Below are 24,016 nucleotides of genomic sequence, written 5' to 3' on the forward strand. Positions count from 1 at the left end.
ATTGATAGTTGTTATGGAATAGACTCCAGAGGTAGAAGCCAATGAGGAAAAGGAAATCCTGGTAGAGTTAATGCCAAAACTCATATTGGTTTTATATGATCAAGATCCCACTTATAATTCCTGTATGAACTCTGAATTTCTAGTGTCTTAAATATGTCCCTAACAACTAAAGCCATTTTATCACATAGAAAACATGAGAGATTAGAGCTGAAATAATATCTGCATTAGTATCTCTATCTGTAAATAAATAAATCTGCTATTAAAATATTAACTATGATTCTTTCTGCTAATTCTGTCTCTCACATAGTATTGGAACCAGGTATTCTTCGCTGCTCCTTCAAGAAATAAGTAGCAAATAAGTAGCAAATAGCTACTTAAGAGATGCTGCTTCTTTGTGTGTTGGTTTGAAAGTAAAACCAGTACGAGACTCCAAGTCAGTAATACAATTTAATAGGAGAAAAGAGAAAAAATAAAATACATGCAATAAGATAAAAGAAACAACCACCGACACAGTCAGAAATACAACCTGACACCCTGTCAGTCAGGGTGTTGGTAGCAGTCCGTATAAATGGTGGCTGCAGTCCTCCTGGATGATGTGGTTCAGTTGAAGCAGTGCTCCTGTAGAAGGTGCAGTTTTCCTCCGAAGATCCAGCGATGATGTGGAAAAGGTCCGACTTTCCTCTGGGATCCAGTAGAAAGGTCTGCCTTCGCGTCCCAAACCCCAGTTTTTTATCTGGGTAGGAAAGGCTTGGCTCCTGCCCCTGGCTGGGGCATCTCCCAATGGGATGATGTAATCTTATCAGTCACACAATAGGACTTAATGGCCCATTAACGGAATATATCTTCTGGAGGAAGGATGGGTTGTGAATAGATAACGATGATCATCCCCCGATCTTATCCTCTGCTGATGTGCCATCTGATATCTCCCACAGAGATAAGGATCACCACCCCTCCCACATTTTAATAGATGGTGATAGAATACACATTTTTGCATTGTACCCCAGGACACTTTGCTAAGCATGTAATTAACCCACAGACTTTGCTTCCTTAAGATATTACTGAGGCAAACAATTTAGCCAGATTCCAACAAAGCCTAGCTATTTATATAAACACTAAGAATAATCCAGATGTATAATTGCTGCCATAAAATATAATGATTTCAGGAATTCAGAGTTAAAGACACAAGCAAGATTACTAGCCATGTTCACTGTTTAAACAAAGCCTCAGGTCTAAAGCATGTTGCTTGTGAGAAATTCAACTTTCTTCCATATTTGTAAATGTGACCTTTAGGGACAGGGCTTAGCAGAATTGGAAGTATTAGGTATATGGTTTGACTTGATGATTTTGAAGGTGTTTTCTGACCTAAATTATTCTATGATTCTTGTTTTCAGTTAGTGTAACTTGAATAATCATGCTTTTATTACAATTTGCAAAAAATGCATATAGAAAATTACATTGCTGTTAGTAACTTTCTTCAGAGACTGAAATTTTGTTCATATCTGTTGCCCGAGAGAGGCTTGTCCACCTCTGAACAGTTCTTGCTGCAATACTCAGTAGGGTTCCAGAGTGTTTTCAGATGATTGAAATATAAACGAAACCATAGGCAGCTTGCTCAAAATAATGAAAGCAATAAACTAGATTGGCTGGCCTAGTTGTCCTCACATTTTCTTCGGTTGCTCCATGGCAATAGCAATAATGGGTTGTGTAGAAGCGCTGCTGGATAAAAGAGATGAAACTGACCTAGCACAGGGCAGTATTTCTACAGAGCAGGAAAATTACCTTTCTATTTGAGAAATCTACCTACAACTTTAGAGCATTTTATGGATAACCTTTGTGTTTTCTCCTTCCTTCTTTGCACAGAGAACTGGCAATGCCACAAGGACACTCTGCGGTCTAGAGCAGATGCTAGTACCACTTTAATTTAGCTCTTATCATTCAGTGATTGATTTGCAACCAAGTGCCCTTAAACATGTTGTTCCCCCCAAATACAGTCAACTCAAAATAGAACCTCAAGTGAGACAAAGTACAAACAGATTCAAGTACACGATATACTGACAATTACTGTATGGAAACAATAAAACAGGGAAAAAATAGAAACCACTTCAAATCTTATTTCCTTCTAAAAGAGAGTGTAATCAGGGTATAATGAACATTGAAATTAATAAATTAAAAATAAATGCCCATAAGAGGGAGAAAAAAATGTGTTAATCAGTTGGCAATTATATTTTTGGCATTGTAAATTAATTCCCCAAATGAATCTCCTTTCAGTTTATTTCATTCCATTATCTGTTTTCTTGCTTATTTTTTATCTAATGATTAACATTTCTGACTCCTGTACATAATGATTTTTTTTTTAAACAAAAGTGTTTGTTTATAGATAAAAAAGACAGTGTGTCACACGCAAGATTATGACATTTTGTCCTTTCCAATCTGTGAAGGCAGGAATAGAAATCTCCTTATAATGAAGCTGTCCTTTTAAAGGTTTGTATTTTTTTCCTTTTTATTCTGGATCAAGCCTGGTGGCATTACTCATCATTTCAGTAATGGAAATGCTTCTCAGTTGTCTCTCAGCTACCACTAAACAGCAATCTGCAACACTGCTCATCTGTTCCAATTCCTCCATCTTCTTTGCCCCACCCTCAAGTACTAAGAGGTTTGTAGACAGCCTAAGAAGTTTTAACTTATGAAAGAGGGGAGAAAAAAATCCTGACTGTGTTATTGACAGTTTCCTCTCACTTTCCTCTCATCTCCTGATGTAATCACAATAGCATGTTCTTTCTGTCCATGTATCAAAGCCTGTAGTAGCTAGACAGTCATGGATGGTAACCTGAAAAGAAAAAAAAAAAAAAAAAAGGAAGGAAGCAATATATTAGATAGCATCTGGGAAACTAATTTGATCTGGGAAGTAATTAAGAGAAAATCAACTGCAGCTGGAATACTTTGCTTTTGTTCCTTCCTGCAAGAAACCCAAAACAACACAACAAAAAAGCAACAAAATACCTCAAAACCTAAAACATGAAGACTGTGCTTTGTAGATGAAAATTCTTAAAATAAAATGAATGTCCATAAATGTAATTTACCATTCCAATGCAGTTCAGAGAGGGTGCAAGAAAAGGCTGGATTGTTCATGACTTTCTGAAGTATGGCAAAGAAGAGAAATTAATTAGGGAAGCAGGAGAAAGAGCAGAACTAACACATAAATCAAAATGTCACTAAGATTTCAGTACTCAGGTGGTTTAAGATCTGCTGCAGAATATTTCCTGTACTTGGATGGCTCAGATACTGCAGTCCTGACTCTTCAGAGTTGTTGAAGGGTAAGGTGGCAAGTGAACATGAAATATCCTGCTGCATTTGCCTGTCACAAATCTCAGAAGTGGTTTGCCAAGGGTTTGGCCTGGTGAGCTGAGGGAGATCCCCTTGGTTTTTCTCTGATCTGTTTTTCAAGTATCCTGTACTCTTAGAAGGCAAATATATTAATGTGCTACTTGGACCTCTGCCTGGGTCTATGTTTCCACCACTTGACCAGAAGAGGACTCTGCTGGACTCCTTCTTGCCACCTGTCCTCTCATCCTTCCCCTTACACCGGTTTTCCTGGCATCTTGTGGGGCAGTGACTGGAGGATCTTCATAGCATGGGGGAATTTGTGTGTGCCCTCTTCTCTGGTGTCCTCCCAAGCAACACCAACACCCATCCTGTTTGGAGTCAAGTGGGGGGAGATAGAATAATCTGCCAACCCACTTGAGTCACTGTAGCTGGTGTGATGTTAGGAAAGAAAGAAATATCTGAAGTACTAGCATGAGTGAGGTGTTCCTGATGGGCCAAATTGATTCTGTATGAACCTATGGAAGCAGGAATGACTGATGCTGGCTTGCTAGGCTCTTCCCTTGGGCAATGAGAGAGAGTGGGCACCTGTCTTCACTAGCCTCTGACGAAATCTTTAGCTGAACACACAGTGGGCAGTCATTTTAAAGTGAAAAGACTTGGCTTGGTATCGGTTTTGCAGGAAAAAGCCATCCCAACCAATTGTGGCAGAAGATTAACACAGAAGAATTTTGTTCTTTATTTTCCTATCTCTGTCCTGGTTTCAGCATTAAAGAGACTAAGGATTGCTCATTTGGATGTATTGGATCTTTCGGAGATGCAGTGTTAGCAAATCTTCCACTAGTAGGATTTTGTGTTAGATTTTTATGGCAATAATTTCAAGCTATTCTGTTTCATGTTAATCTTGTCAGTAAATTTTTTATGGCAGTATTCTTAGCCTGCTGTAATTGGATAATACTCCATCAAGGATCTCTGCTGTATAAAAGAAAGCCTAATATTAAATACTCCTATGCAGTAAGCAGATGATGTTTATGTGCTCTCCTATATCTTAATAACTCAGTACCTGCAAGTGTTTCACTGCAAAACTGGAAAATCCTGTAAAATGGGCAAGGGTTCCTGGACTGTAGTGATTTGGGCTGTGATGGTGTGGCCTGTGCTCTGGCCACAGCCATACATTCTCTGCAGATGATGTTATTGCTCTCTTTCAAGAGATTTCTTTATTTTTTACTTGACAAGATTTATGCAGCCTTAGTAATTATAGCTACAGTTACAAAAAAATTTACCGTTTCAATGTCAGTGTTTGTTGGTTTGGTTGTTGGGTTTTTTTAATAGGATCATAGAATGGCCTGAGCTAGAACGGACGTTGAAGATTTCCTAGATCCAAGCCCCCTGCCATGCTCAGGGACACCTTTCACTAGACCAGGTTGCTCAGAGCCCCATCTGACCTAGCCTTGAACAATTCCAGGGATGGGGCATTCACAGCTTCTTTGGGAAACTTGTTTCAGTGTCTCCCCCATCCTTACAATAAGGAATTTCTTCCTGATATCTAATCTAAACATATCTTCTTTCAGCTTGAAGCCATTTCCCCTTGTCCTCTTACTACCTCTCTTGTAAACAGTCTCTCTCCATCTTCCTTTTAGCTCCATTCAGGTACTGGAAGGCCACAATTAGGTCATCCTGAAGCCTTTTCTTTTCCAGGCTGAGTAATCCCAATTCTCTTAGCCTCTTCCTAATAGGAGAGGTGCTTCATTCCATTCATTTAATCATGTTGGTGGTCTCCTCTGGACTTACTCCAGCAGGTCAATAACCTCTTTCATTAAAAGAAAATAAAATATATTAGTTTGTTTGCATGTCTACAGAATGAAATCCTCCCTTAGCCATGGCATGACTCAACCTGTAGGCAATGCTGACCTGGTAACACCTGCATGAAGGCAGCTATGTTTCCAGTAGCATTCTGCCACCTTCCATGCTGCTCATGCCTCTGGTGCTGCTTCCTGAATCGGAATGTCCATGGGACCCTATTCTATGTTGTAAGCAGAATTACACTGCATCCTGCAAGTCTGCTCCTTACACAGTCCTTTTGTAACTTTGCATATACAAGTGCATTGGCCAACCAAGGGCCTTGGTTCAAACCTTTTGTTATAGATTTGATTTGCCAATTTCAAGATATTAATTTTCTGTTGTGAGATAGAATTAGGAACAAAAGCAAGGCAGGCCTAAAACTTAAAAGAGTATAAAAAACTTTATTAACTACACAAAGAAAAAGAAATTAGTAAATTCAGAATAAGATCTTCAGACCACTCCCTCCTCCAATTCCTTCTTAACAACAATGTATAAAGACACTTCAGTCAGTTTCCCACTTAAATAATCTTATTCAGTTCACTTCAGGGAGAGGACCCTCCTCTTTTCGGCTATAGGGATTTCTTTCCCAAGAGGGGAAAGAAACAGTTTTCTTTTGACTTCACTTTCACAAATAGCAGCCACCCAGGAATCTGCAACTGTGATACTCCTCCCAGCTTCACAGCCTTCCCAGAGCTGTGCTTGTGGGCCATGTTAAACTCACGGGGTATTATTTTTAAGAATGAACTGTTCCAAAGCAAAAGTTCTCTTCATCTCTCTTTTTCTCTGTTCATGCTTCATCCTCAGAAAACCGAGATCCCCTTCTTTCCTCGGGGCAAAAAATTCTCAGCACAGGTGCGTTTGGTCAAATGATCTATCACATGGAACACCCCAACCCCCCCATGTCTTTATCCACGGTTTATAGGAATTTTCAGTGCAGTACAGTCCGCCCTACAGTTTACAAGAGGATTTTCAGCCATCTTCAGAGCATCTCCTCATTCTCCTTCCATCTAAAACACTCAGCTCTTGCTTCACTGACTTTGGTGTATCTCATCTACTTTTCTTTCTCATTCAAAGGAAGATCGGAGGTCTGCAAGTCTTATCTGAGTACTAAAAGAGTTAAAGTTTCACACTGAAGTTGCAGAGGCTGGGCCAGGCCCAGGCCGTGCTGGGTGAGGGATGGCTGAGATCTCCATCAGCCTTTCTGGGGCTCAGCTCCAGCCCTCACTGCTCATGGCCACCCCTGCTCCCAGACAGGCCCGGCTGCCTCCCCCCAGGCCGTGCGGGGCTGGGCAGGCTCGGCCCCTCCAAAGCTGCTCTGAGCCAGCAGCAGGAGCCGGGCCCCCCCAGAACCATGGGCCCGTAGGGGAGGAAGCAGGGCTAAGGTCTTATCAGTGAGCCTTTCCTCCCCCAAGGCCATCGGGTCCCCTGGTTTGGAAACGGGGCCCAAGCGGCCTCTGAGCCCCACCTCCGCGTGGGAGGGAGCCCGGGCCGGTGTTACCTGCTCAGCCACCAGAAATAAAAGAAAACTTTTTCCCAGGTTACCACCTTCAAAATGTGTGTTCACAGAGCAAACTAACTTCTCTAATTGGTTTCTCAGGCTGTCAATAACCAAACCAGCCTCCAATTGGTCCCATCAACTCACAGAGGAAGTTCTCATAGAGAACAACCTCTCTGAGTCTGTCCTCCCCCAGGTGTAACCAGCACATCTTTATAAGGTGGAGAAGTTTGTTTCTAACTCATATGAACCAGGGGTCTTTGATTTTAGCGCTATTAATCCTACAACATTGCATTTGTTGTATGGTGTAAACAAATTACAATGAGCAGTGTGGGTCACCTCTCTGCAATTTCAGTGTCTCCTAGGAAAATGTATGTTAGTACAGTAGCATCAATGTGGAAAGGACTGCCAGTCTACAAGGTGATTTAGAGCTTCACATGGAACAGGGGCATTTGATTTGTGTGTGTTATGGACAAAAAATGCTGTTGGTGTTGGGAGATTCTTGTCCTTCCTCTGTTTCCACACTAGCCAGGGACTAGATTGGACTCCTGAAGGGACATTTATATGTCCATTTGCCAGTCTTGATGTTCAAAATATTTCCCACTGTGTGCAGTCTGTACACAGTCTGTAAACAGTCTGTAGCTTAGCACTGAGCTTTCTTACTATTCCTTCCCTTTGCTCAGGAGCCAGGTAACAAAATCTGAGCGGGAAATGTCTACCCTCAGTTCTGCCTTCCCATCCCCTACTTGCAGCCAGGGAGAGCAGCAGTGTACTGTGATGTTTGTTGCTGTCTCTAGGCATGCAAGGAATGAAGGAAAATGAGGCACTTACCAGTGAAAGAGAAGGGGACTTGTAGCCAGTAATGAAACATCACAGCCAATGGATCTTTTCAGTGACAGTAGACGTGTCCCTGAAGAACCCCACCTGAACTCAGAAAAACAGCCTTGTTAGGGTGATGGTCAAGAAGAAAGGGAAGCTGGTGTTTATAATATCTCAGGCATGTTCATTTGCATGTAGAGAGCTACTCATGTGCTTAGTGTGCTGTTGCTTTTGGAGGACAGAGCCATCTTCCGAGGGCTGTGGTATCAGTTTTTACAGAGAAGGGAAAATAAGCATGATGGACCAGAAAACCTCAAGAACTTATTCATTCTCTACAGGGTTCTGGAAAAGGGGCAAGGGGCTTATATTGAAACCACTTGCTTTCTCATTCTGCTAAGATGATAATCCAACCAGAAGGTGGAAAAGTCATGAGGTCACATTATCCCTGTGCTGTTAGAGATATGTTTCAAATACATCTTTTTCTCTGTAAATAAGTTCAGCAAAGCTTTCAGGGGGATCTAAAAGAAAACCCACACACATATATATGTATGTGTAAAATAGAAACGTGTGTGTTGAATAGAATATAAATATTTTTATATATGTATATATACACATACACATGCATTCATATAATAGGTAATAAAAGCTCTAGCTAATGAATAAAGGGTGTTGATGAATATATTCATCCTCCAGTAAAACTCATATTTGGAGAAAGAACTAAAACTAACCTATTCTTTCTCTTCAGCAGCCATCAGGCATTTCAGGACATGAACAATTAGAGCTCTCCTGCTGAGATTTGCTAATAGTACGTACGTGCTGTCTGTTCACTCATGTTTTTCAGCTTTCATGTAATTCATAACTAAGCCAGGTTGCAAAAAAATACCTGCCTTGTGTCTAGCAAATTATGTGATGACAGTATGTGCAGCAGAGCAAGAGGGAGCACAGGGACAAAGTGAGCAGTAACTTGTTTTTCCTACAGTAAACCTAATGTCATCTTGACATCCTGCAAATCAAGGTGTTGCCTACAAGAAAATTGGGTAGCTAACCTCTGAGAAAAGACAGCTGGTAAACTGCATGATTTCTTAAGCTGAATCACCAGAGTTCCTAAAGCTAAAAATCTGGTTTATATCATAAAAGAATACTTATTCTTTGTTTCCAAGTTTTAAGCAGACTTAATCTCACTATTCCAACTTCTCTCAACTTTTGCTTACACAACTTGTCAATCATGATGGTATCAAAAATTGAAACACTTTAGCCATTTGGCACTTTCAACTTCATGTCTGTTTTATGCAATCAGTAAGTTTGATAAAGTGTCTGAAACAAATCTACCAAAAAATCTTGTTTATCTATTTTTACTGGCATTCATGTGGCCTAACTCCCTGAAATTTACTGTCTTTTTATTTCACATGACTTCTAAACAGCCATGCACTTTAGGGTTTATGTCAAATAGTGGAAGTAAAGAGGATGGTTGTATTCTCCAGACTAAGCTGCACTTGTTACTGTCAACATTTTTAGGGCAGTGGTCACCAGGGACTTACTCTTTTCAGTTCCTGCTTGGAATCTAGGCATTGCTACTGGACTGAGACCTTGGAACAGGGAGGTTATTTGTGCTCCCTTTTTGAGTGTTGGATGCAAGACTTTGCAAGCAGAAAGGAGAGAGTTTAGTAAGGTGAATACTTATGAAAAGCGTATGGAGAAAGTTACAGCCCTTCCTTGTGCTAAATATAATAAATATATAGTAAATATATAGTAAATATATGCCTGCTTAAACTCGCCTTTGTTCCAAGGTTAGGGAAGTTAAATGAACAACTGTTTCACCTTTTTTCCTGTTACTGTTTTATAAAAGGATGAAAAATGTTAGGGATGTAACAGAAGCAGAAGTGTAACTAAATTGAAATTGTGAATTATTTCCTGCTTTTGTTTGGGAGAACTGTAGAGAGCCTGGTGCAGGAATGGCTGGAAGAAAAAGGCCATAGTCAGATCAACTTGGTGAGGCTAGCAAAGTAAGCCTCAGTCTCAAGGATACAGTGTCCTTGAGATAAGGAAGGCACGTAGAATTGAGAAAAACATGAATGCCGAAGTGCTTAGCTAAGCAGCACATCTAGACCAATGAGGAGCTAAGATTTTGCACTATGCATGAGCTAATTAAGCATTGTATTTAATCGCCACTCTGCGTATCAATAAACGAGACTTTGCTGATGACCATATGGTGTCCGCGTCTCCCTTCTCCGACAAATGGTGACCTCGACGTCCCTCCGTCGCTGAAAAGAAAACGGGGGAGAACGCGCCACGGTCAGTGAAGTAGAGTTGGGGCCTGCTGCAACCGGGTCGGTGTCAAACGACGTAGGGAAGACACCCCCAGGAGCTACAAAGGTGGTCCTGGGCCATACGTGCTGCCGAAGCCAGAGAGTTGCAACAGCGCTGACGACGAAAAATGGACAGGCAAGCAGCATATGATTTATTTATAGTACATGTAGATAAGTTAGGGCTGAAAGAGATTAATCCCAGGAAGGACATACCGGGGTTGTTAGCCTGGGGTTATGCTAAAGGTTTATTCTCTAATCCTCACACCGTGCATGATTTGAATGAGTGGCGTAAGTTAGGGGATGCACTGTGGGAGGCGGTATTAGAGGATGATAAAACAGCAAAAAAGCTGGGAAAGATCTGGCGGGTAGTTCATAACGCGCTACTGAAGCAGCAGGCGGAGAGAAGGGCGGCTCGGGAGGCAGTAGAGGCATATAAAAGAAATGCTCAGTATGGCGATAATGAGCCCCGAGCACCCAGCACGACCAGAGTAGAAATACCTGTCGCTGGGGGGGCGGCAGGAATGGCAGACATGGCCAGCTGCGCTTGGCCCTCTGCACCTCCCTTAGAAGAGCTTGAGGAGGATTCCGCCGCGGCGGCGGAGACAATTGCAGAAGGCGGAGTAACCCCACCTTCCGAGGGCGAAGGACCTCAGCCCAGCGGCGAAAAATCCCCTTGCCGGTCTGAGCCTAGCGCCCCTAAGCCTGCCGCGCAGCCAGACCCTGTCCCTGGGGCGGAAAGCGACCTGTGGGAGGAGATGGCTAAACGGCGAAGGGAGGCGTGGAGTATGTTGGCCAGACACGGCTTGGAGACTGGGGACGAGGGCGCTGTTGACGCAGCGAAAGCCTGGGCTTTTCCTGTAACGTACACCCAGGGAGTAGACCAGCAGGGACAAGTTGTGCAAGTGGGAGAATATTCGCCCCCCGATTGGAAGTTGCTAGCCCAGCTGAGACAAACAGTGAGTCAGTTCGGTTTCCGGAGCGAGCCAGCCAAGCAAATGCTAGATTTCTTGTTCGATACATACCTGCTGTTGCCAAATGATATGAGAAGTATAGTGAAGCTGATTTTTACGCAACATCAGCAGTTGCTATTTAACGCCCACTGGCAGGCTCTTGTTCAGGAGTCAGTTGCAGTACAGAGGGGCCCGGGAGATTCGTTAGCTGGAATTACCATAGACGAACTAATGGGATTGGGTCAATACCGCAGGACAGAGGCTCAAATGATTTCGGGACCCGACAAGGTTAGGGAAGCCATGCGTCTAGTAAGGAGTGCCATCGATCAGGTCAAGGATAGCTCAGGCATACCCATGTATATGGGGATAAAACAGGGAAGAAATGAATCCTTTGGGGACTTTGTAGATAAGGCTGCTGCTGCTATTGAAAAGGCAGGAGTCCCAGAGTATATGAGAGGGGCGCTGCTAAAGCAATGTGTGTTGCAGAATAGCAATGAGGCAACAAAAAGGGTATTATCAACTTTGGGGGCCAATTGGACAATAGAGGAGGCGTTGGAGAGGATGGCACTGCAGCCGTCAGGGGCGCAGGCCTTCCTAGTTAGTGCACTAAAAGAAATAGGCTTAGGGCTACAAAAGCAAGCCGAGTCCACACAGTCGCAGGTGCTAGCCGCTCTTGCTCCGCTCCGTGCTTCTACAGCAGCCCCGGCCACATCGAGCGACCACCGGCCTCCTTCGGCGCGATGCTATAGATGCGGAAGCGGAGGCCACTTCCGACGGGACTGCCGAGCCTCAGGAGTGTGGTGCCAAAACTGCCAGAGCAACACGCACAACACGTCAGCTTGCCGCCGCAAGTCGGGAAACTCCCGGCGGAGCGCGCCCGGCAGCCGCGCCCGGACACAAGTAGCCGCCGTAACATCAGCGCCATCTCCTGTCTACAACCAGCCACAACAGGGAGCCTGGGACTCGACCTGGCAGCCGCAGTAAAAACATCTTTGATGACAGCTCGCCCCGTCAAAGTCCCAACTGGAGTTTATGGCCCGATAAATATCAAAGGACAAGCTCATGGAGGACTAATAGTGGGATGCTCGTCGAGCTCCATTGTAGGGCTGTTTGTGCTTCCAGGCGTCATTGATGCAGACTACACCGGGGAAATACAAATAATGGTATATACTCCTTTCCCTCCTATTACGATTGAAAAGGGCCAGCGTGTTGCTCAATTTATTCCACTTCCACAGTTGAGCCGGGGTGTTCAACCACAAAGACAAACCCCACGCGGAGACCAAGGATTCGGATCATCAGGTATTGCTATGCTCACAATGGATCTCCATACCAGACCCAAAAAGAAGGTGAAACTAACCTATGCAGGACAGACAATAGAAATGATGGGACTCCTAGACACTGGGGCAGATACCAGCATTGTCTCTCCAGAAAAATGGCCCCACAACTGGCCATCGCTGCAGACCACGGATACCGTGACAGGCGTCGGAGGGTTCACCCTCTCCAGAAAAACGCCCCCAATAAAGGTTACTGTAGATGGGCAAGATTTGGTGACTGTGTTGTCCGTAGTTGCGTTACCGCCATCGGTACATTGCTTGATTGGAAGGGACATCTTGGCTCAGATGGGGGTCGTTTTATCCAACGAGCACCCTTTGGGGTAATTGCCATTGCTTGGACTTTCCCGATCCCAATCACCTGGACTACCAATGAACCGGTAATGGTTAAGCAATGGCCTCTAAAAAGGGAAAGTCTAATACAAGCACATCAACTCGTAAAGGAACAATTCCAACAAGGACATTTGAAACTCTCGACAAGCCCATGGAACACGCCAATTTTTGTGATCAAAAAGAAGTCAGGAAAATATCGTCTTCTGCACGATTTAAGAGCAGTAAATGATCAGATGGAGGCGATGGGGGCATTACAGCCAGGCCTCCCCAACCCAGCAATGCTCCCACAGCATTGGCCTCTTCTGATCATTGATCTAAAGGACTGCTTCTTCACTATAGCCTTACACCCTCAAGATACTAAAAGATTTGCGTTCACCCTACCAGCAATAAACAGAGGAGAACCTGATAAACGGTATGAATGGACTGTTCTTCCACAAGGAATGAAGAACTCGCCTACCCTGTGCCAACTGTATGTTGATGCCGCATTACAACCATTGAGGATACAGTGGCCCAACACAATTATTTATCATTATATGGATGATATCCTCTTTGCTCAAGAATCAGCATTTACAGACACTCAGATGCAGGAGATTCAAAGCGCCCTAGCAAAGGCATCCCTCATAATAGCTCAAGAAAAAATACAGCGATCCACACCATGGAGGTACTTGGGGTGGTCTATCACAGGCCAGATCGTACGGCCGCAGAAGCTCCAGCTTGCAACAAAGATCACCACTCTAAATGAAGCACAGCGACTGCTAGGAGATCTGCAATGGCTCAAGCCGATTGTTGGGATACCCAACTCCTTGCTAGACTCCCTCAGGCCACTACTTAAAGGAACTGACCCAACCGCACCCGTAACCGTGACCCCGCAACAACATGAAGCCCTCAAGGGTATTATACGCTGCATCGATGAGGGGTTTGTCTCCCGCCGAGATATCTCCTCACCCATCGATCTTACCATCTGGAGTACTGCCAACCACCTACTCGGTGCACTCACACAGCTACAAAAGAAAACGCGGGAGACACGGGTACTAGAATGGATAACCCCACCTTTACAAGCAAAAAGGACAATCAGCACAAAAATCGAACAAGTAGCCACCTTGATTCGTAAGGGTCGGGTAAGGATTATGGAAATCACCGGAACGAGCCCAACAACAATTTATCTGCCCATGAAAAAGGAGGACTTAGATTGGTACCTCCTCAATTCAGGAGATCTACAAACGGCCTTGCTGGAAGTCGGAGCAGCCATCCACACCGGACCGCTGATGCCACGTCACCTTCAGTGGCTAGGAAATTGGGACTGGATAGCGAAGCCACTACGATCGGAGCAGCCGATAGCGGGCGCCACCACAGCCTTCACGGATGCCGGGAAAAAGACGAGAAGAGCAGCGATCACCTGGAAAGAAGGCCCTCGGTGGAGGAATAAAACAATAGATGCAGCCCCAGAGGACAGCTTACAAACATTGGAATTGCTTGCCGTTGTGTGGGCACTAAGTGAACTGCAAGGGCCTTTGAATGTGGTCACTGACTCATTTTATGTAGCAGGAGTAGCACAGAGAATTGAGGACGCCTCTGTGAAAGAGGTGCAGAACAAGAGACTCTATGAACTCTTGCTGCAGCTAAAGCGAGCAGTAGGAGCAAGGTTCAAGCCTTATTGTATAATACACGTCAGGAGTCATAAGTGGGACGTAGGCTTGGGAGAAGGCAACGCCAGGGCGGATAGACTGGTTATGAATGTAGCTGATGACAGGGGGATTGAAGCAAGGGAGTCACACACACGATTTCACCAAAATGCTAGAGGATTGGTGCGTGAGTTCAAAATAGGCATGCAAGAGGCTAAGGCAATAGTGAGAGCCTGCCCCACCTGCAGTCATCACAATAGTGGGGTAGGCCTTGGGTGTGGGGTAAACCCTCGGGGTCTGGAGAGTAATGAAACTTGGCAAATGGACATCACACATGTGGCAGAGTTTGGTAGACTCAAGTATGTGCACGTTACCATAGACACTTATAGTAAGTATATCTGGGCCACAGCACAGACAGGGGAAAAGGCAATCCATGTAATTAGACACCTGACAAGTTGCTTTGCAGTTATGGGAACGCCTAGGGAGGTAAAGACCGACAACGGACCTGCATATGTCAGTGGGAAAGTAAGTCAGTTTATGACACTCTGGGGAATCAGACATATTACAGGAGTACCACACTCACCCATGGGACAGGCCATAGTAGAAAGAGCTAATGGGACACTCAAACAATATTTATTCAAACACAAGTCCATAGGTGATCCACAGGAAAGATTAGCTAAAGTTCTCTATGTGATGAATTATTTGTGTGTGTTTGAGGATGAATCTGAGCCGCCTGCAATCAGGCATAGAGGGAAAAGGGAAGGTAACAGAGGAGAGCGCATGAAGGCATGGGTAAAGTACCGGGATCCAAAGACAGGAATATGGAATGGCCCAGCGGAAGTGGTATATTGGGGGAGAGGCTATGTTTGTGTTTCTACCCCCACAGGAACAGTTTGGGTCCCTGCTAGGTGGGTGAAGCCCGTCCTAGATGACCGAACTGGTGGAAAGATTCCTGAGGAGGCAGCTGGCTCCAGTCGATCAGGAGCGGATCCAGCAGAAGCTGACGGTGACCTTACAGCCTTATTTAGCGAAGCTGGGACGCTATAGCAGCGCCGCCCGTGAAGCGCTAAAGCAGTCGCCACCGAATTGGGCTGATTGGATTGAGAGCCACGCCCACCAAGAAGAACAGCCTCTCAGCAGCCGTCCTTGTTGTGCGTGTGGGGGGCCGTGGTGTGAGGCTTGGATAGCTCTAAAGTGCGGGGGCTGTGGGGACTGCTCGTGGGTGGAACAGAGAACAGTGTTTAGTTTGTGGTGCTGGAGGTGTCAAAGTGACGACCTAAGAGATTCAGATTGGGGTCTGGCCCTAGAAGAAGAAGCAGGAGTGCCATATGCCCAGGTACGAAACCTATACGAGACACCAGAACAGCTCCTGTTAGCTTGGGCCCGGTGGGAACTTACCAACTGGATTAAGAGGCAGCACATCTATGCAAATTCGCACATTATCGCTGCAAGATGCAGACATAAAGTCCCACACCTGCCTTGGCCTCGGGTAGGACCGGTTAAGCCTGGTACAGACCCAGAAGAGGTATTAAATCAAAGTATAGAAAAGGTGAAACAACTGCAGATAACAAGGAGCAATACAGGGCGTAAAAAGAATAGGCCGCCAAAGAAATCAAAATGATGATCATTACACTGCTTATGCTTGCTAACTTTGCTCGCACAAAATCTTTTCCAATGCAGCATGCGCCTCGGGAGAACGTATGGGTAACATTCGCTAACATAACAAAGCAAGAATCAATCTGCTTAAGTCTAGGGGGAGTACAAAATCCTTTTAGAACCTGCCTAGTAGGGTTGCCAGTATGGTTGCGAGGAGTTCGAAGGAATGTGCTGCATGAATTTATCTGACCACTCTGAGTCCATCCACAAAAAGATACAAGACATGCAGCAGAAATTACACAACCTAAAAGAAGAAGATGGTTGGGGCATCGACGAGTGGTTAAAAAGCCTAGGTCTTAGGGAATAGATTCGAACCGTTATTAAGTATGCTATTATGGTGTTAGGTATATTCTTGTGCTTAGCTTTATTGCTACCTTGCTTGATAACTTGCTTACAAAATTTTATTCAAAAGACTGTTAGCAAAGCTTGGCATGCCACTCTTTTAGCTCAAAAAGAAAACGGGGGAAGTGTAGAGAGCCTGGTGCAGGAATGGCTGGAAGAAAAAGGCCATAGTCAGATCAACTTGGTGAGGCTAGCAAAGTAAGCCTCAGTCTCAAGGATACAGTGTCCTTGAGATAAGGAAGGCACGTAGAATTGAGAAAAACATGAATGCCGAAGTGCTTAGCTAAGCAGCACATCTAGACCAATGAGGAGCTAAGATTTTGCACTATGCATGAGCTAATTAAGCATTGTATTTAATCGCCACTCTGCGTATCAATAAACGAGACTTTGCTGATGACCATATGGTGTCCGCGTCTCCCTTCTCCAACAGAGAACTTCATGCAAGTCACCATTCCTGAGGGCAAACATGTTGGTTGGTGCTGGACCTTACATTCTTTGAGGGTTCTCAGTTCTGAATAAAACTTTTCTTTGGAGTGAAGTTTTCAGTGAATTATATTTTCCAAAAATTACTAAAACCACTGTATGATAGCATTACTTTAAATAGTGCTGTGGGAAATAAACCCCATCAAATTATCCTGTGCTTTATCAAAGTCCTCACCTGACCAATAGTAAAAGAATGCATCCACATAAGAATTACTCTTAAACAAGAATAAAACAAACCCAATCTCCCCAAACTGCATAGTCAACCACATTGCAAATTGTCCAGTCAATAAAACAAATGGTTAATTTTTAATAGGATCTTAAAAGCCCTTTCAAACTTGATCCATATTTCCATAAAACTGTTGGAAGTAAATTTAAAATGGAGCAATTATTTATTGAGGATATTCCATTATGGCTGTGTAGCTGTGAGTGGGAAATGAGCCTGCACTACAAAGCCAGGGTTTAAATCTGTTCCTACACTTGACATTCCAGCATAATTTCTGATTGACAAAGTAAATCTGTAATATAAATGTGATTTTCAGCTGTTTTATTTTAGTGCTGCTTCCATTTCAGGAGTGCCTAGGGTCAGACAGGACAAAGTAGTCTCCAGGGTCAGATTTGAAGTGTGCCTGAAAAAAGTGATCCCATCAAAACAGGCCACTTGCTGCTGTGATTTTCATTGTTAATGAGAAATAAGGGCACGCCTGCTAATCCTAAATGCTCCACAAGCATTTTTTCCTGAGTGTTTCCTAAAGGGAACTGGGTCTTGGAAGACAAAAAAGCAGTGGGGTTTGACATGATTTCTAAGAAAGGATTTAATATTCTGAGCCTAGCACTGAGGAAAATGTTGAGGCATTTATGGCAGAAGGAAGAAGGCAAGGTTACCAGATTTGATGCAAAGAAGGCCTTGGAAATCAGTTCTTTTTTGTCTTTTTTTTTTTTTTTTTTCCCTCCTTTTTTCATTGGGGTAACTGAAATGAATACTTATCTTGCTATCAGACCTAATTAAGAATTTTATTTTTTTTTTTCATCAAGATGTTCAAAGTGGAATGAGGATGATGCAATTTAACACTGGGTCTCTTTTGGGAAATATTCAGGCTCCAGACTACTATGCCATAGTACATGGCAGGTTTCACCATTACCATTCTTCATTACAATTAATTAAATTCAAATTCATTGTGACAAGAGAAGTATGATTGAAGAGTCTGGGTTATACTGTGTATTGGGGACAACTGCAGTACTTAGGAATTACAACTCTTGGGAAATACTTCGGGTCACTGTGAGAAAATATAGCTTAATGTTGAACATGAGACAAAGGATTAGAATCCTAGTGTACAGCCAGATTAAATATTTTAATATAAAAAAATGTTGATATTCTTGGTTGTTTTCATTAAAAGTGTTAAAGCAAAACGGATCAGAGGACTGGAGAACTTTTCCTCTTCTCTCAGGACAGACTCAGAGAGTTAGAGTTGTTTGGCCTGGAGGACAGAAGGATCTGGAGAAAGGATCTGGAGAAACTTTAGAGCAGCATCCCAATACCTAGAAGCACCTGGAAGAAGGCTGAAGAGGAACATTTTACAAGGGCATGGATTGATAAGACAAGGCAGAATGGCTTTAAACTGAAAGGGGAGAGGTTTGGGTGAGATACTTGGAAGAAATTTTTGACTTTCAAGGTGGTGAGGCCCTGTCACAGGTTGCCCATGTTCCAGTCCAGGTTGATGGGACTTTGAACAATTTTATTTAGTGAGAGATGTCCCTGACCATGGCAGGCATTGGAATGAGATAATCTTTAAAATCCCTTCCAACCCAAGCCATTCTATGATTCTATTGCACTATTCATTAGTTTTATTTGTAGTCTGTGAAAATACTAGGAAATAAGTAGATGAAATCTATCTGGAATATAAGTAAATCATTTTAGTACATAAAAATAGGTACTGGCATCTTCCATAGAACGTTCTATATTTCTTTATTTTTAAGTTTTCATGTCTTGCATCTCTAGGAGATTTAATGCAACCTGTGTTCAAGGCATTACTCTTAAGTTTCATGACCTAAGCCACTGAGAGCATCTTCCTGCAGATTTTCTCTATTACACTGCCTACCTCTTTGAGAGACTCATGTGCCGCTAGATTAAAAAGACAGAGCTGTTGCGAGCATAATTCCATTGAGAAGTCTGTGGGAGGTGCTCTTGGTGTGTGATTCACATAGGATAGCCCTTCACAGGTCTATCACTAACTTTCTGGAAGTGTGTAGATGACAGGAAACAATCCAGAAAAGTCTATTTTTACACTGTTATTACAGTACACACACTGATTCATAGACAGCCCAACACAGTTCATATATTCTGATATATGATACGTCTGCTTTATATATTAGGAAATGCCAGGACTTTGATAAACTCCAGGAAGTATGGGATGGCAAGAGAAGATGACAAGATGTCAGTTCAGAAACTGTATGATATAAATAGGTGTCTGTTTTTACAGCAGTTCTGTGACAAGAAGGAAGTCGTAACTAACTCAGCCTCTCTTCTCATTAGCAAATGGGAGAATCCTGCAGGAAGCCACAGCTGCCTACTTTTCCTTCAGCAGAGCTGTGCAGAGGAAAAAATCTGGCTTCCAGAAAAGCCATGGAATAAAGTCAGGTCTGGCATTGGGGGTGAGAGCATGTGGGGCTTTTCCAGTTGTTAAAAAAATAAGCAGACTGGGAATGGGCATGCTGCCTTTGTGACTATTCAGGAGCCAGTGAAGATACCACATGTCTGTCAAGAGTGCAAGAGTTTACATGTTTTGACAAGATTATTCCTAGAGTGCTCATTTTCTGCACTTTCTTCCATGGTGGTGTGTTGCTCCTGAGCAAAGCCCTTGAACAGTGGAAGAAGAGCAGCAGCAGGGTGAGCTCCTGTGCCTTGCATTATGAATTGATGCTCAGCATCACTCTGAAAGAATTTCTGCTGTGCCCTCACATAGCTCATAGTATACATTAAATAACAGTGTAGTTCCAGGTGCACTTCTCTTTGGAGACTTTGTTGAGGTTTTTTAATTATTTTTTTTTAGTTCTGTCCCTTGATTCCATCCTGTGTGTGTGGGATTGCTTTATTTTCTGTACCTCACAAATTAATACCATGGTGCTGTTCTTCAATACTCTCGTACTCTGGTGCTCTGAGGAAATCAAGAATCTCATCAGTTCCTTAAATTTTTAAAAATACTGGTTTATAATATTTTTTCTGTAATGTATAGTCTAGTAATCTAGACAAACTCTATGTTCACTGTAAGAGTATCTTTTTCTGAAACAGCTGAATTACTCTGAGATGTAATTCCACTATGTGGTTGCATCTGATGTATGCTTCTTTTTATTTAATCACTTTTAAATTATAAAATAAATACATTTCCTCACTGCTTGTCCTCAACTCCTCTACTTACCAGCCCCTCAGATAGCAGAAGTTTATTTAGGCTGGATAGCCAGGACCTTGGCGGAAATCACTAAACTGCTACGGTGGTGAATCATTTGCTTTAGAGAGGAAGAAACTGCATAATCAATTATTGATCTCTCCTGCTCTATGCTTCCTCTTCTGATTAAATCTTCCAAAATATTGATACAGAATTATAGCAAGAAAAAATATCAGATGGGGGTGGATGTGCCTGACCTTGCCATGGGATGAAGAAATTTGAAGAGCAGTGAGACAGGGAGAATGCAAGAGAAGAAGTGAAATCACCTGGCAGTCTGTGACTGTCACTGTATGGCTTCTGAGAGAGAAATTTTCAAAAAAGTGGGTTCTGTATGTTCCTTCAGGCACTGTTTAGATAAGAACCTCATTCAGAAGCGGCCCAAGATGCATGAACTGTGTCATTGCCAAACATGAGCCCAGTCCATAACTGGTGTTCTGGCTGGTCAAAAAGACAATCTGGCAGCTTTCTGGGATATGCTGGGAAAAAAATTAGGTCGACCAAGTTTATTGAAATTGCTGAGCATTCCTGTCTCAGATTCTTGAAAGGATGATGAGGAGTTTTTGCAGGGGCTTGCTACCTTCCTGCTGGAATTATTGTTTAATGAGATTTGATTGCTGCACTAAGGCTTGTCATACCTTGAGATGAATGCGGAATCCTCATAATGTTTCTTTGTGGATCCAGGGCCACAATATCTGGGACTTTGATGGTTAAATCCAACTCTAGATTTTTGTAGGTGAACCTTGAGCAGGTATGGAGGAAGTGCTTAGTAAACAGCCTTAACTCATTTAAAGTTGTCACCTTCCGAAGAGGAAAAAAATAAATTAAACAAAGAAAGGCCCACAGATACCACGTGGCAGAGACCATTCCACCTCAAACCAAAATCAATGTTATGCTTCCTGTTATTGTGTTAGAGGATTGAAAACTTGCTTTTTCAATTGATTTGTTTTCTACTGCAAAACTAATTATGTCCAATGTAGTTCTTCCTTTGCCTTCATCCGGAGGGGAAACTCTATTTGCAGTGGTGGCTCCTGTCCTCTGCTCAGACAGCTGTGTCAATATCCCCATTGCTTCATTGTTTCTTGAAAGGTGAAAAATCCCAAACTTCAGCAAAGTTCTCCAAGTATTCGTTCTATCAAAATGTCCTTTTCAGCCTTTCCAGAGTCTAGACATGCTGTTGATTGAAGTCACCTGCAGGGATGCCCTCACAGGCAGAATGTGCACATGGATGCACATCAAGAGTCCATAGGAGTGATGGGTGCTAGTGCATTTTGCCCTTACCAAGGTTTTTTAGAGATGCCTAATGAAGGAGATGAATTTCTAAGGGGCTTGAAGACTTAAATTTAGTGAGAGATCAGAAGGTTTTTATTTTTTTTTTTAATGCTTTGAAAACTTTAAGAGGTTGTGAGAAAACCAGAGAAAACTGTCCTTTCTTTTAGTAGTTTTTAAGCCTAAAATGTTTCTTTCCTGGAGGCGTATGGTAGGCATACAGAGAAATATCTGTTTCTGGAGTTCTTGTTTGCATTATTACTGTACAACTCTTCCAATGCCAGTGGTGGCTGGAAAGTGGATTTGATGATCTATGTCAGCCTGAAAGAAGTGGTGACTTAGTCCAATTTGGGGACAGGCTTCACATGTAATTCATTCTCTCAAAGTTTTAAAATTGTAGAGTCCCAGATGTTTCGCTCAGGATGGCAGCAGACTGTCATACCCAAGTTGGGTTGTCATAAATTCTAGACACACCAAATTATGCAGTAGTAAATCAGTTCTGCATTTTAAAAAAAGCTTTCCACAGCAGCAAAACTTGTCCTAACTGAATGTAAGGGCTGGGAGTTAGACTTTTAGAATAATGGTCTCCCCAGATGGCAAGCGCTGCATTGGGCAGTAAAAGCTTCCATTGACATTGCCTTGCTAAAGAGCAGGTCTCAAGGCACCACAACAGCTTGGCAAGCTCATCCTCTGCATCAGAGCCCCAGCTGCTGCAGAGCTCTAATGCTGCATGCTGGTAATTCCACAGCCACTCCCCTGTGTATGAAAAAGGACAAGGGTTTTAACAAATTAATTTTGAACTTCCCCAACCCAGTCACTGTATTTTCTGCTCTCTCATACACATTTTGTTGTTATTTTTCATTTGTTTCACACTGTCCTCTGCTCTCAGTTTTCAAAAATGCTAGAGATGTTTGCATTGTTGATATGCAACAGTTTTGTAGATGCCAGTGGCAAATCAGGAGGCATTTGAACATACCAAGGGGGTGATCTGTGTGGTGGGGACCTTCTAGCTGGGAGAGCCTCTGCAGTATTGGAGGTACTGAGATGTGACAGGAAAAGTAAATAGGAGCAACACACTTCATAGCCCAGGTGCAGTAAGAGAATGGGGTTTTCAGAGAGGTAACATATTCATGAACTAGTCCTTTCTGAGGACTTGGGGATTTTTAAAGCTCTGAACACGTCCTCTGGAATGCTCAGTACCTAAAAAAAAAAAAAAAAAAAAAAAGCTGCATTTCGGTTGAATTCAGCATCAGATAAGGGAGAAGGTAGCTTTCTTGCAGTTGTGATACATATGGCTCTTTGGGGGTCTTAGAGTAGAGGTGAGCATTTCAAGTGTAGGTAGGCAATGAGAGACTTCAACTTACCTGTCCTTGCTTGGCATCATCCCTCCTCCTGTCCCACTGCATGCAGGTTCCTGCTGTGTTGAGCTCTGGCTACACCTCTTAGCTGCCATGCCCTGGTTTTCCATCATGTCCCTCGCTTTTGGCAATGCTCTGTTTCTGTTAGCCACTTGTATTGGCAAGCGTTGTGGTCAGACATACAGCTTACATGTTTTGCTGTTTGTTTATTTGTTTCTTTGTTTGTTTCTTTGTTTGTTTTTGGTTAACATGTTAATGCCCCATTTTAATTTTTTTGTATTAGGCTATTTCTCTGGCTATATAACTCCCTGTCTTTGTTGTGCTTTACAAAACTTTAGCTGGAGTTACAGTTTTAGTTCAGAGGCTCAGTAATCATGGATCTCTTGGCTAGACTCTAGATTCCATGATGAAGTCTTTTCCAGCCTGAATGATCCTATGATAATAAGTCGTACCACAGGAATCCTGTGTTTCTTGGGGTATGGAATTTTCTCTGGAAAAAGAGGCACCAGGCTGCTAACTTTGATACAGTATTACCTTTTGAATTTATTAGCAGTTGGAAAAATAATATTATGGAAACATAATCTATCCTATTGATCTCTTAAGCAACTGATAAATCAGGAAATGGAGGCAGACATCTGTGCTGCTAGTAATGTTTTTTCAGGATTAACTGGGAAAAATTAAAACCCCCAAGTTCTAAATACGCCAGTGAGTACCAAAAATCACAACTCTTTATGCCTAGCTGTCAAACCCTCTAACTCTTCTATGATACCTTTAATGAAATTATAAATGTTCAATGCAAAAATATTTGCTCTACCAAAAGTAGAACACATAGAAGAATTATAGAATAAAATAGATCTAGTATAAAATAAACAAGATAGGGATTGCATTCTTGATTGCACAAATAGATTCAGTGCTTTAATCATTAGAATAGTACTTGCAGAGTTGAAAGCTTTAGTTAGGTTGAGCTTCCTACAAAACAAACACATAATTGCAGGTTTAAGCACTCAGCAAATCCAGGGTTCTTAAAACTGTAAAAGAACTTGGTACGGATCATACATTAACATGCCCAAGTTATACACATCACCTACAAAAAAAACCCCTTGTCTTTTGTACATTTTTGTGCCAAAAAAAAGTGATCCAGATGAGATGCTTTTCCTTTTCAGTAAAAGTGTCAATGTATGTGCGTAAGTCTCAAAACATGTACTTTTCTCTCCAAGTTAATGAGGTCGTTTTAAAGGTGAAAGACATTACTTGAAAGGAAGAGCACCACCTTGTGACACCAAGAATAAGTTGCTGTGTACTTGGTCGAGAGAAGGGAAGAAGTAGATTTACAAGGTTTTATCCTCTAACAGGATTTATAGAGACGGGTTTTCTCTTTCATTTGCCTTTTCTTTTAAGACTTAACAGGGGAACTGATATTTTCAAGTGATAAAAATTCAACAAATCAGCTTT

General features: G+C 42.7%; 1 protein-coding gene and 1 long non-coding RNA gene across 3 annotated transcripts in view; one reads left to right on the forward strand and one right to left on the reverse strand.

Moving 5' to 3' along the window:
* Positions 1-457: 457 nt before the first annotated feature.
* LOC148224596 (uncharacterized) overlaps positions 458-24,016 on the reverse strand; it is an 80,280-nt gene continuing 56,721 nt past the window's right edge. Inside the window, exons 3-6 of one of the 2 annotated variants that reach the window (XR_015799453.1) lie at positions 22,183-22,406; positions 20,576-21,962; positions 7,490-7,582; positions 458-2,827 (exon numbers count right to left, since the gene is read on the reverse strand). This is a non-coding gene — a long non-coding RNA (uncharacterized LOC148224596). Of the gene's footprint in view, positions 2,828-7,489; positions 7,583-20,575; positions 22,407-24,016 lie in introns of both variants that reach the window. The other variant, XR_015799451.1, reaches the window with a different exon arrangement.
* Positions 9,672-18,040, forward strand: LOC148224597 (uncharacterized). Its single transcript, XM_088160600.1, has 2 exons — positions 9,672-11,496; positions 17,895-18,040. Exons 1-2 carry the CDS (start codon positions 9,912-9,914, stop codon positions 18,038-18,040), a joined length of 1,731 nt encoding a protein of 576 aa, XP_088016726.1. The 5' UTR covers positions 9,672-9,911.

The sequence above is a fragment of the Sturnus vulgaris genome, chromosome 2 (genome assembly GCF_052056855.1).
Source record: "Sturnus vulgaris isolate bStuVul1 chromosome 2, bStuVul1.hap1, whole genome shotgun sequence".
Classification (NCBI taxonomy): domain Eukaryota; kingdom Metazoa; phylum Chordata; class Aves; order Passeriformes; family Sturnidae; genus Sturnus; species Sturnus vulgaris.